Source organism: Chinchilla lanigera, unplaced genomic scaffold, assembly GCF_000276665.1.
Source record: "Chinchilla lanigera isolate Chin_1 unplaced genomic scaffold, ChiLan1.0 scaffold00013, whole genome shotgun sequence".
NCBI lineage: Eukaryota > Metazoa > Chordata > Mammalia > Rodentia > Chinchillidae > Chinchilla > Chinchilla lanigera.
Genome location: NW_004955414.1, coordinates 18,157,308 through 18,172,053, shown reverse-complemented (window position 1 = coordinate 18,172,053; position 14,746 = coordinate 18,157,308). Strand labels below are relative to the sequence as shown.

At 55.6% G+C, this 14,746-nt stretch overlaps 1 protein-coding gene across 1 annotated transcript in view; it reads left to right on the top strand.

The window, feature by feature from the left end:
• Arhgef17 (Rho guanine nucleotide exchange factor (GEF) 17) overlaps nucleotides 1-14,746 on the top strand; it is a gene marked incomplete in the record, with an annotated part of 71,999 nt that overhangs the window by 852 nt on the left and 56,401 nt on the right. The window contains 1 exon segment of the mRNA XM_013511810.1: nucleotides 1-2,826. Within this exon segment, the coding sequence (XP_013367264.1) occupies nucleotides 1-2,826 (2,826 nt within the window).

Here is a 14,746-nt window from a genome sequence, read left to right as displayed (position 1 = left end):
GCGCGCGGGGCCTGGCCCAGCGTCACCGAGATGCGCAAGCTCTTTGGCGGCCCCGGGTCCAGGCGGCCCAGCGCAGACTCTGAAGCGTCGGGGACGCCCAGCCCCGACGGCGCCGCGTGGGAGCCCCCGACTCGGGAGCCCCGGCAGCCCCCGACGCCACCTCCTCGGACGTGCTTCCCGCTCGCGGGCCTGCGTGCGGCGCCGCGGCCGGTGCCCGGTCCGGGGATCGAGGGAAGGCGGCGGCAGCAGCTACTGGAGCGAGCACAGCGTCCAGCGGATGGTTTACATTCTTGGCATAGCTTCTCCCAACCGCAGGCCGGGGCCCGGGCCTCCTGCTCCTCCTCCTCCGTGGCCTCCTCCTATCCTGTCAGCCGAAGCCGGGCTGCCAGCTCCAGCGAGGAGGAAGAGGAGGTCCCGCCGCCACAGCCAGGGGCGCAGAGTCCGGCCTACCAGGGCGGCCGCTCCTCGGGCAGTGACGAGGACCGAGACGGTGAGGGTGGTCGCCACTGGAGTGGGAGGCCGGGGCACAGGCCTAGAAGCGCCCTTTTGGATCAGGACTGCCGGCTGGACAGTGATGGGTTAAATTTGGGCAGCATGGACTCAGCGGGGGGTGTTAGGAGTCCTGAACCTCCAACCTCTCCAAGAGCCTTTAGCGAAGGCGGTGCACGGGAGTGGGGTAGTGGCCTGCAGCCCTGTGTCTCAGGTCCCCAGGAGGGCATAAGGCCGATGTCCGACGCTGTGGGAGGAGCTTTCCGAGTAGCCAAGGTGAGCTTTCCCGCATACCTGGCCAGCCCTGGGGGCTCTCGCGGCAGTAGCCGCTATTCCAGCACTGAGACCCTCAAGGACGACGACCTGTGGTCTAGCCGGGGTTCTGGGAGCTGGGGAGTGTACCGCTCCCCTAGCTTTGGAGCCGGGGAAGGTCTCCTACGGCCCCAGGCTCGAACCCGAACCAAGGGACCTACTGGCATCAGTAGGGACTTAAGGGATGGAGGGTTGGAGCTGGACAAGAGTAGGCAGCGAAAGTCCCTGTCAAATCCAGATATCGCCTCAGAGACTCTGACACTTCTCAGTTTTCTGCGTTCGGATCTTTCAGAGCTGAGAGTAAGAAAGCCCAGTTTGGGACCTGGAAGCAGCCCCCTAGATGGCAGGGACGCAAAGTCAGCAGGTGGTCTAGTAGAGCAGCTTGAACCCGTGCCTGCCCAAGCCCCAGCATCACCTGGTACCCGCCCTACGCTCAAGGACTTGACAGCCACCCTGAGGAGGGCCAAGTCGTTTACCTGCTCTGAGAAGCCAGTGGCCCGGCGGCTACCCCACGCTAGTGCCCTGAAGCCCAGCTCCTCTGAGCTCCTGCTGGCAGGCCTTGGTGCTGAGGAGGATCCACTGCCACTTGTGGTCCAGGATCAGTACGTACAGGAGGCTCGTCAGGTTTTTGAGAAGATCCAGCGCATGGGTGCCCAGCAGGATGATGGCAGTGATGTCCCTCCTAGAAGCCCTGACTGGGCAGAGGACATGACCACAGGGCAGCGATCCCAGGAGGAGCTCTCAGGCCCCGAATCCAGTCTGACAGATGAGGGCATTGGGGCAGACCCTGAGCCTCCTGGTGCGGCCTTTTCCAGCCTGGGCACAGCAAGGGTGTGGAGACCGCTTTCTTCATCCTCAGCCCAGATAAACCACCATGTCCCTGGGGCCGAGGACAGTCTGGGTGGGTGGGCCCTCATGTCCCCTGAGACCCCTGCCACACCAGGTGCTCTTCGGAGAAGACGCAAAGTACCACCTTCAGGCCCTGGTGGGACCGAACTGAGCAATGGGGAGGCAAGTGAGGCTTACAGGTCCCTGAGTGACCCAATTCCACAGCGCCACCGCGCTGCCACCTCTGAGGAGCCCTCGGGGTTCTCCATGGACAGCAACCTCCTGGGTTCACTGAGTGCCAAAGCAGGGCTTCCAGTGACCCCAGCTGTGGATGAAGGCTTGACCAGTGGCCACAGTGACTGGTCTGTAGGCAGTGAGGAGAGCAAGGGATATCAGGAGGTCATTCAGAGCATTGTTCAGGGGCCCGGTGCTTTGGGGCGTGTGGGGGAAGACAGAGTTGCTGGCAAAGCCCCCAAGAAGAAATCTCTGAGTGATCCCAGTCGTCGTGGGGAGCTGGCTGAGCCTGGATTTGAGGGTCCTGGAGGGGAGCCCATCAGGGAAGTCGAACCCATGCTGCCTCCGTCTAGCAGTGAGCCTATCCTCGCAGAGCAGCGGGCAGAGCCAGAGGACCCTGGTCCTGTCAGGAGCCGGGCACAGTCTGAGAGGGCTCTACCTGAGGCCCAGCCTGAGTCCTCTACTGCTCGCCATGACTTCCACCTTGACCCCAAGCTGGCAGATGTTCTCTCTCCTCGGCTCATCCGACGAGGTTCCAAGAAGCGCCCGGCCCGGAGCAGTCACCAGGAGATCCGGAGAGAAGAGAGAGATCAGGACCAGACTGGTAGCCTGGGTCGGGCCCGGCCCTCCTCCAAACATGTTCGCCATGCCAGTGTGCCTGCCACCTTCACACCTATCGTAGTGCCTGAGACCCGGACCTCTGTGGGCACCCGAGTGGCTGTGCCGGAGCCTGCGGGCCTCCCTGTCCAAGCGCACCCCACGCTGCAGGCACCATCACTTGAGGATGTCACCAAGCAGTACATGCTAACTCTCCACTCAGGTGAGGTCCCTGCCCCCGGGCCTGTGGACCTGCCCTGCTTGACTCCTGTTGCACCACCTTCTGCCGAGGCCAGGCCTCATGAGGCCACCCGGGCTGCCGATGAGCCTGCCCCTGCCAGCAAGTGTTGCCGCAAGCCACAGGTGGTGAGTCCTCTTCTAGGGGAGACCTTTGGTTGGGGCTGAAAGGAGGCCATCAGCACTGACTTGGGTAGTAACTTTCAGGCAGATACTCACTTCTCAAGGACCCAGGCCCTGGGGTGTTTATCTGGTCCTGAGGTGTCCAGGCAGTTCTAAGTGTTAATGACACAAGGCTCCAGTTACACTCAGACCCTGAAGAGGCTTCAGGCTTCTGCTGGTGCTAATGTCAAAGGTTCTTCTCTGCTCCAAGGTGTTCTTGTAATGATTACACAGGTTCTTAGTGAATTTTTTGGATGTTTTCCAGGGCTGTCTTTGTGAGACCCCAGTGTGGTTCTTTGCTGTGAACACACAGAGGTCTGAGTGTGATGGTGCACAGCACAGGCTTAGTCCTTTCTCTGTGCCTGGCTGCCCAACTGTTGGCCAGGCCCCTTGTAGGAGTTTGGGCACAGGGGCCAGCACTGGCCTGTGTTTGCCCTTCCTCAAGTGGTTTCCTGTGGCAGGTCAGAATGTCAGCGTGCTCCTGGCTGGGAGAGTTGGGGAGATCCAAAGCCTTTACGGAGCAGTGGGGTGGCGGTTTCCAGGATTCTAACCCCAGCCCCATCCCACTGTGTGACTTTGGCCTTTCTTGTGATTTAGACCCCACCCCACCCCCTTTGTAAGATAGGATTGGGAGGGATACGGACAAGATAGTGCCTGTGTTTCCTTCCAGCTGCTCCTGCACAGATGTTGGGCAAGTCTTTGCACCTGAACGGGGCACTCTGGGGGCCTGAGTTCTGACAGAGCCTGCTTCTTCAATTAGAGGAGCTTCTAGATGGGAACTGCTGAGAAGCGGGGAGGCAGCGGGGCTCCTGCTGAGGCAGAGCAGCAAGGACCCTCCACAGAGGTTGGGAGAGGTTGCAGCCACCAGTCAGGGTCTCTGGCCTCCATGGTTCTGGACAGGGGCCCTGGTCCCCTGTCTTGCCTGCTTGCATCTACTCCCTAGCATACGCCTTTCCCGGTGACTCAGAGATGTCCCCTTATTGTACAGGGGCCCTCCCCACTTCTGTCTTCTGGCTTCACCTGTGCCTGGGTTTTGGGTGGTGGGTTCCAGTTGACTCTAGATGCCTGTGCCCTGGCTTGGAAATGGGATGTGAGGCCCTTGGATTCTGGGCCGAGCTCAGGGATTACCTGGGGTTATTCTAACTGCCTCTCTCCTCCCACTGTGTGGCTGACTGTGAGAAGCCTGGAAACCCTAAACCGTGGACTAGTTTGGTCACTCCCATTCCCAGCGCTCAGCTCTCATGCTCCTCTCACGGCCCTCTCGGCTCCCTTTCCCTTTGTTTCACTCTCTTCAGCTCTGTCTTGCCCTAGTCCTGCTCTGCTTCTCCTCGTGGAGGCTAAAGCCAGAGTCAGCAGGTTGGAGAGGGGAGTAAGGGAATGTAGGGCGTGTTTGTCCTTCTGAGAGAAGCTTACATGGCCCTACACCAGTGCCAGTTCTGTCTTTGGAAGATGGCGGGGGCGCATGGGCAGCTCCTGCCAGGAGTCCCCTTCCCAGCTCCTTTCCTATCTTTTGATCTCCTCTGGCAGCCCTGAGCTCAGCTGAGGGAGAGGACAGGGGCGTACCAGGAGACTCAGGGCGTCTGGGTGGATGGGGATACTCCTAGGAGGAAGCATTGAGCCCACATAGGGGGGGAGTTTTTGCAGAACTGTCTACTGACCTACTTCACATTCCTCCCTCTGCTCTCCCCCACCTTGAGGGGCTGAGCTGGGACAGATCTGCTGTAACAGAGTCTTCTCCCTGCCATCAGTGGAGGCTTCTGCTGACCACCAAGCGTTTGCCTGCTAGCTCCAGTCCTCTCACTTTTCCAGCCCAGGTTTGATGTCCCCTCTTGCCTCCTAGGGGAGAGAACTGGGTGAGTCTATAATTAGAAGAGCAGAGTTGGGAGTTTCAGCTGCAGATTCCTGTAAGGAGTCTGTTATATCTCTGCTCTTTGCTTCACTTTCCCCTTCTGTAAAATGGGGGCAAGGTCCCTGCCTGGCAGGCTCTTGGGTTTCTTTGTTTTTGTCTTTGGGTTTTTTTTTTTTTTTGAGACAAGGTCTCACTATGTAGTGCAGGCTGACTTTGAACTTGCTTATGTAGCCCAGGCTGACCTCTGACTCACAGCAGTCCCCCTGCCTCAGCCTCCTGACTGCTGAGATTACAGGCGTGTGTCACCATGCCCAGTCTAGCAGGCTCTTGTAGGTGAGTGGGAGGTATGATCATTCTGTCCCTGGGGACAGGAGAGAGTTAAAGCCAGAGGCCACTGCCCTCGCTGCTTCTCAGTAACTACATTTGGCTGTTCCTCTGTCCCTCCTACCCCCACTGGCACAGGCCTCCGTGTAAGCTGGTGGACTGATCTAGGCTCAGTGTCAGAAGACAGTCACCATCCCCTGGTTCCCTACCCCCTCACAAAGCCTGAAAGCTCTTCCATCTGCTAGCCTGACTCCCTCCTCCTGTCCTCTTTCTTCTGGCTCCAGAAGATAGGGAGCAGCTGTCCATTCCTTCCTGTTAGCCTCCCTTGAGGAGACAGTGTTCCCTTGTCTGGGGCCTGGGGCTCCAGTCACGTTCCTAGTCCTGGGGGTAGAAATGGTGTAGTGTGGGCTCTAGAATAAGGAACAAGAAGAGCTGCCATACTTTCCTTATGGGGCAGAAGCCAGTGTGAACCCAGCCAGGGGCTACAAGACAACCTGGGGACAGAGGAGACCCCAGACTCAAGCTATGGAGAGTCTCTCCCAGCCCAGAGCCCATAGGCACCCTCAGTGTGGTGTGGTCCTGTTTCTGGAGACATGAATACTGGGCTCAGCTCAGCCTCTGACTCGCTCGTCTCTGGGCCTCAGCTTTCCCATCTGTACAGTGGGAAGGTAGACCACCTAGTTGCTGAGGCTGTGGAGGAAGAACTCAACCTACAGGATGGTCCAGGGAAAGAGGAGGAGCCTGAGATGTGGAGGGGAGAGAAAGGCAGCCCTGCAATGGCTATGAAGACAGGACCACAGTGAATGAGGGCAGCTCCTGAGGCTCCTAATCTATGAACTAACCTTGCAGATATGCAGTCTGGCCCTCTCTGCCTGTCCCTCCCACCCTCCTGCTTTCCTCCACTTAGGTCCATAGTAGCTTGGCTGTGACCTTTCATGGCAGACTTCTACCACCCTGGCTTTAGAGCAGAGTTCTGTAGTCCACTTCTGCCCTCAGGTATCTGATACCAGTTGACACATAACATCTGTAGCTCAGAATTGGAAGTGACTTATCTCCCAGAATCATAGATGGATGAACTCATGGAACCTCAGCGTATGGAACAGTGGTACTGTTATTAAATGCCTACTGCAGCCTGTTTCATCTTCGACTGTGAAAGCTTGTGTATTTTGTGGTGTCTAATTCGGCTTGAGAATTCTAACATATCAGTGTCCTATAGTGAAGGGATCCAAAAGGTCCCTGTTCCTCGTTGGGATTGAGAAGGGGCATGAGTCAGGGAATTTGAGGGCATCCTTGCATATCTCCAAAATCCTCAACACTGTCCTCATGGTTATTTAATTCACCAGGACGTTGGGGTGAAGAGGGACGAACTCCGAGACCCAGAAAGGGAGAAGGCCGGGCCTAATGTCACATAGCACAGGTCAGCAGAGCCAGTCTTGAGCACCAAAACCGTAGCTTTGTTCTGTGCTCTCCCCACCAGTAGACATGCCGCCCACCCCATGCCTGCCCTGGCTGGCTTGCCCAGCCAGCTCCCTGCCTTCCAGGGATGCCCCCGGTGCAGCTCTTCCCATCACCTTTGTCTCTTTTTGCCCCTTTGGCAGGGGCCTGCGGGGGCGGGGGTTCTCTCCTTCCCCTCCTTGGCTCTTTGCTTTGATTTTTCCATGGAAACTGGTTCTGCTGGGAGAGGATGAGGCAATTAGGACATTTGGAATCCTAAGCAGTACCAGATATCTATAATTAAATGTCTTGTCACCCAGCAGGAGGATGAAATGGAGGTGGATGGGCAGAAAGGCTGTCCCTTTCCTTTATTTAGTCCCTGTCCCCCTCCTTCCCAAGGGCTCAGGGGTGTTGGGAGGAGTGCTCTCCAGGAATGAGTCCATCTCGCAGGGAAGGGTTGGGGGATGGACCGGAGTTGAGTGTGACATTTTCCAGCCCCTCATTTCAGGAACCAGCTGGGTTTGGGAGGCTGCTACTAATCCTGTCCCAGGCCCCCGCTCCTCAGGGTAGGGACTTGCCCCTCCTGCTTTCTTCCCTCCCATCTGTGATCTCTGGCTGCACAGCTTTGGGCTGGAGACACCCCCAGGCCACCTGGGAGCTGAGGCGCTCCGAGTTTAGAATCTAGAAGCAGTCTGGTGGAGCTTAGGATGTTAGCCTGGGGACTGGCAGAGGAGACCTCCTGCTGTAGGCTCTTCCTGGGCTTGGCTTTGAAACTTTGAATAGAGGATGGGGCTTTAGGAGGCCAGCACAGTCTAGCAGTGGGAAAGAACAGGGCAGGTTGTGTGTGGTATGTTTGTTTCAGAGACTTGGGTGGCCTTAGATAGAGAAATGCGAACTGCATTCATCCATTGAACAAATACTTATGTACTATACAGGTGAGGCACTCTTCTATGCCTAGGGATGCAGCAACAGAATTTGTCCCCCTGGAGCTTCTGGACTAGTGAGGACATCAGCTTGGAAATTGAGAGGCTATGAATGTGGGAGCTGGAAAGGGCTGGAGAGAAAAACTAAGCAGGATAAAAGAGTTGAGAATGACAGGACAGGGTACTGGAATTTGGATCCAGGGATCTGGAAAGGCCTGTCCGAGGAGGTATTGCCTGAGCAGAAGCCTATGGAAGTGAGGAAACAAGTCAGGTAACTTGGGGTGGAGCATTGTGAACAGAGAACAGCAAGTGCAAAGGCCCTGAGATGTTTGGGGAACAAACTTAAGGGTAGTATACATGGAGCTGAGCAGTGGAGATCAGAGGTCACAGAGATAAGTGAGGCTAGAGGTGGGCCGGGGCGTGGGGGAGCTCCAGGGCCGGTGTGAGGACTTTGCATCTACTTGAAAGGAGGGAGGCAGGCACTGTTGGAAGCAGAACAGTGACCTAAGCTGGGCTGTTATGTGAGGGTGGACTCTAAATCCCAGAGTGGAATCCTCGAGGCCAGTCAGGAGGTCACAGGAGTAATCTGGGCATGCTGGCGTGGGCTGGGGTGGGATGATGGGTTTCTTGGGGTTTTTTGGGTTTTTTCCTCTTTTTTCCTTTTTGACTGTACTAGGAATTGAACCTAGAGCCTTTGGACTGAGCTATACCCAGCCACTTTTATTATTTTTATTTTGAGACAAGGTTGTATTGAGTCAGTAAATTGTCCAGGCTGAGCTCAAACTTGCAATCCTCCTGCCTCAGCCTTCCAGAGTGCTCAGATTACAGGCATGCAAGACTATTCTTGGCCAAGGGTAATGGGTTTCTACTATATCCCAGAGGGCTGTGAAGGGCCCAGATCCTCAGCCCTCAAGGTAAACAGAGCTACTGCCACTTCCATGGCTGGGTAGTGTGTGAGAGGTCACTTAGGATAGGAAGGGAGAAGCCCCTAGAGTTGACTGAGGCTGTAGGCTGCACTGGCCACCCCCGCAGAGGTTTGTCCATTAAGCCAGACACACATATGAGCTCTGGTCCGGGGAGTCCTCATTCCCCGGCCATGGCCCCACAGAGTTCCCACTAGGCAGAGTTGGCAGAGGTGGTGGTGGCAGGGCGGGGGACAGGGGAGCCCATGATTCCCAGAAAGGCTCAAAGCCCTGGCGCACTTACTGGGAAACGTGCCCGGGCAGCCTGGTGCCTTGTTGGCAGACTCTGAAATGGGGGCCCCAGGTCCCCTGGGAAGCAGGAGCCTGTTGGAGCCGATGGATGGGAGACGACCCTCCCACACACACCCCTGCACTTCTCAGCCCTTGGGGCCTCTGGGACATTCCAGGTAGAGAACAGACAAAAAGAAAGTGCAGGTTGCTGGGCTGTGAGGAGTGAGTGAGCCCAAGCCCATGATATGCAGGGACCTGGGGTCACAGCCAGGCTATCTGAGCCCTCAAAGGGGCTTCCTGGACCTCCCTCCAGGAGCTGTGGGGTTCACTAGGGACAGCCTGGTAGAGCACATGGAGAGCCACACAGGGAATCAGGAGACCTGGGATCCAGCCTGGTTCACCAGCTTTCTGCTGTGAGGCCAAGAATGAGTCCTTTCTGTTCTTAGAGCCACAGAGCCCGCCAGGCTCTCTGGCCGCAGAATTAAACCACCTCCCAGAGCCGCTGGGAGGGCAACAGCTGTCCAGAGCAGAATCTCCGCTTGCAGGCGAAAGTAGTTGGCAGGATGGGCCTTAGGCTACTGATGCCCTTTCCGAGTGGTGCTGCTCCAGGGCGCTTCCCTTCCACCCCCACACACAGGGTCTTTGCTTACACTTGTCGCCCCCTGTGGTGCTCACTCTGAGATCCTGTCCCCAGAGTGGTGATGCTGCTGTGCATGAGACATTCAAATGGAACCTGCTTTATCTCCAGAGGAGTCACCAGGCTCTAAACCCCTCCCCTGGGCAGGGAGAGGGTGGGGAAGGGTGAAGAGGGCACCTGAGGAGGGAAAGATGTGGGCTGACTTCAGAGGCTGGGGCTGCTGATGGGTAGGATATTAGCTTCCTATTGCTGCCATAACAAATTGTTGTACTTTAGTGGCTTTGTTTTTTGCTTTTGCTTTTGTTTTTTTTGGTACCGGGAATTAAACTCAGGACCTTGCGCTTGCCAGGCAGGCACTTATGCCGCTGAGCTACATCCCTGGCCCTTCAGTGGCTTAAAACAACACAGATTGCTTGTTTAAGGTTCTTGAGGTCAGAAGTCTGAAATGGATTTCGCTGGGCTAAAAGCAAGATCCCCTTCTGGAGGGGAAAATCAGCCCCTTTGCCTTTTCCAGCTCCTGGTGGCTGGTGGCACTCCCTGGTTTGTGGCCCCTTCTCCTATTTTCAAAGCCAGCTGCGTAGCCATGGTGGTGAAACTTTTAGTTTTTGGTGATACAGATAGCCCGCTGTGGCACTTGCCACCACTGGATAACGTCTTCATCCCTCTCTTACTCGGACCCTCCTGCCTCCTAAAGTACCCTTGTGATTACACTGTGCTCACCTGGATAATCGAAGCTCCTCAGTAACATCTGGAAAGTCTTTTTTTGCCATGTAAGATGACATATTCAAAAGTTGTGAGGGTTGGGACACATATTTTAGGGAACTATTATTCTGGAACTGACTATACCTGGGACCAGCTCTTACCTTCTGAGATCCAGAATCCCCAGTATGCGCTGGTCCTGGGCCTGCTGCACTTATCCTGCCTTTGTTTCTTTCCATATTCCTTTGTCATTCGTTTATTTAGCAGTCAACCATTGAGTTCCTTGATGACCAGTAGGGACGAACAGGGAAAAGTTGGACACCATCTCTGCTTGCTAGGAATTTTAGCAAAGGTCTAGCCCCCTGAGGTGGGTGAAGCCCAGAGAGAGACAATGGAGCAAGAACAAATGCCAGTGGGTCTGTTGGGGAGAGGCTGGCTCCTAGAGGGGGATGGCCCAGTGCCAACTGCACATTCCCACGGGGGACGATTAGCAGGACGACTCAGAGCCAGGGTAAACAGGGAAAGTGGGGGCCTAGGGAGGGGGAAGATGTCATGTGTTCCCCCCACCCCCCACCCCTGTACTGGGGATTGAACCTGGGCCTTTGCACTGAGCTACACCTCCAGCTCTTTTTGTTATTTTTATTTTGTTATTTTTATTTAAGTTATCAGGCTGGGCTTGAACTTTGCAGTCCTTCTGCCTCAGCCTTCCAGAGTGCTGGGATTGCAAGCATGCACCACTACACATGGTAGAAGTCATCTCTTTGCTGGGCCATCCTAGCCAAGGTGAACGTGGAAAGCAGTTTCCCGTCCTCCAGGACAAGCCCTTATAGACTCTCCTGAATCTGCAAAATGGGGACAGTTTCTCTTCATAAAGGATTATTGTTAGGATTAAATGAAATCATATCAAGAGGGTTTGACACATAGGAAGTGTTCAAGAAATTATTAATTCCTCTCCTCATGACTGAGATGTTCAGAGTCTCACCTTCTTCCAGCCATGAAACAGAAGACGAAGCTGTAGAGAGGAGGGCAGTTAGGGTCCTGGCTCTACCTAGGCAGGGCTTATGTCTCAGTGGCCTGCGCCTTTGGGAATGGGGAGGAGAGAGAGGGACCAAGTAATAGGGAGCTGTTCCTGTCTCCCTCCTACTTGTGTGACCACCAGCCCCAACCTAGGGCTTGTGTGGGATGTCTCCACCCAGGTCGGGAGGTAGAACAGAGCAAAGGCAAGGCCCCAAGCCAGGGAGATGGGGTTCAGACCCTCTGCTTCCCATTCTGGGCTTTTAGAGCCCCTCTGCAGCAGAGAGTCAGAGAGTCTGTGTGCTCGGCAGGCCAAAATCTGACTCCCTTGCTGGATGATAAATAATATGTCATTGGGCCTCAGCTCTGAACCTCAGTTCCCTGCTCTGTAAAATGGGGACATGAAGAAGTTACTTATTATAAGAACAAAGAGGTCATTTTTATGGCACTTTCAGCCCAGAACCCTGGGCCTAGAAAGCACCCACTATGTGGCCACATAGTGTGTGTTTTTGAGATTGTCCCTCTAAGTCTAGTATCCTTTGATTTCAAAACAAGGATTCTGAATTCTTTTCCAAGAGTCCAGACTCCTTAGCTTGATTTTGCTCATGATTTTGAGATCGTTACTTTCTTGGTTCTGTTGTCCTTTGTCCTGAGATCTTGGGGCTGGGTTGAGGCGAGGCAGGTCTTGAGCCAGAGGTAGAGCAGTGGGGGCTGTGATGGGGGCTCGGCTGAGGGGCAGTGCAAGGCTGGTAACTGTTTCCTGTTTATTGGTTCCCAGAGGGTGAGCAGGCCCTGCTTCTTGCAGCACTTCAGAGTAGGAGGGAAGGAGGCTGCACTCCTGGCTGCCAGCCAGCCCCACAGCCGTCCTCTGGGACTGCTAAGACCCCACTCCTCACCCCCTGGACAAACATTCAGTGCTTTCCCAGGACAGGGCACTGGAGGTTAAGGAGCAGATGTGAAAGGAAAGGGGTGGAAGGATGGGAAGGGACCCCTCCCCCCTTAAAAGCCTTGCCAACTACATCGTTCGTGGCTGCCTGTATCACTGAGGTTTTGCTCCTTGTTTCTCTTCAGCTGTCTCAGTCTCTCCCTGTGTCTTAGCTTGGCCTGGCGGTGACATGTCAAACCTCTTGGCAGGCCAGGAGGGCAAGAGGAAGAAGAGGCAGACCAGGGCCTTGAGTGCCAGGATAGTCCACCTAAACAGACCCTTAAACACCAGCCACATACTCTAACCACCTCTCACCTCTGCATTATTAGGATGGAAAGCCAAGGCCCAGCCGGGGGAAAGGTCTTCCAAGACCCCACGACAGTGGGCCAGACCCAGAAATCTCTGCTCTGCTCCTCATGGTTGCTCCAGCCCTACACTTGGACTGCTGGTTAGAGGAGGCTACTGAGAGTTCTTCAGAGTAGTGACATGGTTCACCAGGCATCTGAGGGCATCATTCTGAGCCGGGGCAGCAGAGGGAAGCTGCCAGGAGGACAGGGAGGTCTCAGCTTGGCCAGAGCACATGGACAGAGGCTGTGTGCGGGAGCCAAGCTGAAGGCCTCTGTGTTGGGCTGAATTGTGTGGGCAGTCATGGAGCGTGAGGAGCTGATTTGCCTGCTAGAAGGCATCATCTGCGCAGTGATGGATAGTCAGGCTGGGCTACAGGAAGGTGAAAGCCTGAACTCAGGGAAGCAGATGCCCTGTGGACCTTGCCTCATGAGGGAACCCCAGGAAACAGCCAAGCTCCACGCACCATCCTCAGTGGACCTTCTGTGAGAGGCGTGATACAGGGAGCATTGGAGGGAGGGAAAAGTCAGGCTGTGCTGCCTTGCTGCCACTGACTTAAGACAAGTTACTCTGCCTCGCTTTCCCCATCTGTGAAGTGGGCTCCAGGATAACAGGTGATTGGGAGCTGGGATGGAGTGACTGCAGGTAGCCTTGCTCACTGTTCCCACGACAGGTCCTAAGGTCAGAGGCAAAGAGAGTTGCTTCCTGGGCCCTTGAGACCAGGGCTGTGCTGTGGCCCTGTGGCCCTGGAGGCCTTCTTGAAGAGGAGAAGGGCAAGGACTGGAGAGAGAGGAGCAACTTCTCTTGGGGCGGGGGCTGACCTGAGCCTCAGTTTCCCCTTTAGGTGTCCAAGAACTCTGTAGGCTCCTTGTTGTGCCAGGGCCCCCCCCCCCTTTTGCTGGACCAGTCACTGCCAGGCTTCTCCCGAAGGCCAGCAGGGCGTTGCCTGGGGCGGGTAAGGAATTTCCGAGGGAATGGCTAAATTCAGCTCCAGCTAAAAATAGTCTGGGGCCCGGCCCCAAGGCTGGAGAGGGAGGAGGAGGAGACAGAGAAGGAGGAGGGGGAAAGGTGGGGGAAGAGAAGGTGATATGGTGGCTAATCCCTGCCTGCCCCACCTCATCACCTGGGCCAGCATCTCCTCTGTCCTCTGAGCACCTACTTCTTTCTTCTCACTCACGCCAGGGCTGCTTCTTCTTGCTTTCTTCTTTTTCCGCCTCTGTCCTTGGCCCTGCTCTCCTTCCTGGGTCATGTGCACTGAGTCTCTCTGACGCTCTGCCTCCCTGCCTCCCTCCATAGAAGCTCCTGGCCAGGAACAGGCCTTTGGAAGGGGTCTGTATAGGGCTGTGTTTCCTGGATTCCCAGCCCAGGTGTCAGGAACTGCCCCCGCCCCAGGATACACAGCTAGTGCATTTCCACTCTGGTTAGTGGGAACCCACATCAAAGTCTCTGGGTGTGGACATTTGAGTGGAGCCCCCAGGTCTCTGTGGGACCCAATGCTTGTTTCAGGACAGGTGTCCCCTCCCCCCCCATACCAAATCCTCCTGTTACAGGTACTCTGTGGAGCTTTGATACACATTTACCAAATAAATACTGTGGGAGAGGCAGGAAAAGGAGAACTGAGCCCTGCCCAGGGACTACTCTGCCCTAAGAGGTACTCTGAGCTCCCCCCTGCTACCCACACTAGCCCCATGTTGGCTCTGCCTTGGGGACCAGGCAGGTGAACCCTGGCACATGGGCAAAGGATCCTATCACAAGTTAGTACCAATGTAGGCAAAAAGGAACTAGACACTGAGGCCCAGAGAGGGTGAGGTACGTAGCTCAGGTCTCTGAGCCCAGTAGAAAGGTGGTGTTTGAACCCAGGCTGGCCTCACTCCAAGGCTGGTGGAGTAATTTTACCTAATGCAGAGAGATCAGGGAGGAAGCTGGGAGAGAACCTTCAGAGGCAAGGTCTACAGATCAAGGGGTGGATTGTCATAAGGAATGGCAGCAAAGCTCATAAAGGAATTCTGGGGCTGGGCACAGGTCTGAGCGCTTCACATGTATTAACTCACTCAAGCCTTACAACAACCCTATGGGGAGATCCTGTCACCCATGTGAACCACAGTTCTGTGAAGCACGGGTTAGAGAAGTTCAGTGAGTGGCAGGGCTGGAGGTCAACCAGTTGGCCTGGCTCCAGCACCCATGACTATGACTGAGGTTCCTGGCTTTCAGGACTGCTTGGGGTGGACACCATCGTCAAGTTGGGCACAGGAGGAAACGTGGTGATCTCACAGGATTCACAGTCCATGGTCCTAGCCCTAGAAACTAGCACATAGTTGTAGCACAGTAAATAATGAATTGAATGACTCCATTATATTGGAGGGGTGACCTTAGGGCAGGAAGAGGAGGTAACAGGTCAGCAGAGGGAAGAGTGTCCCCTGCCTTCATGGCCCCAGGGGCCCTTCTCTTGGTGCTGGAGAGCATATGAGGTGGGACTGGACTCCCTGCTGGTGGAAAGAGCTCTGGCCCGTGAGGCTGGGAAGGTGCTGAGATGGGCCAGGGCAG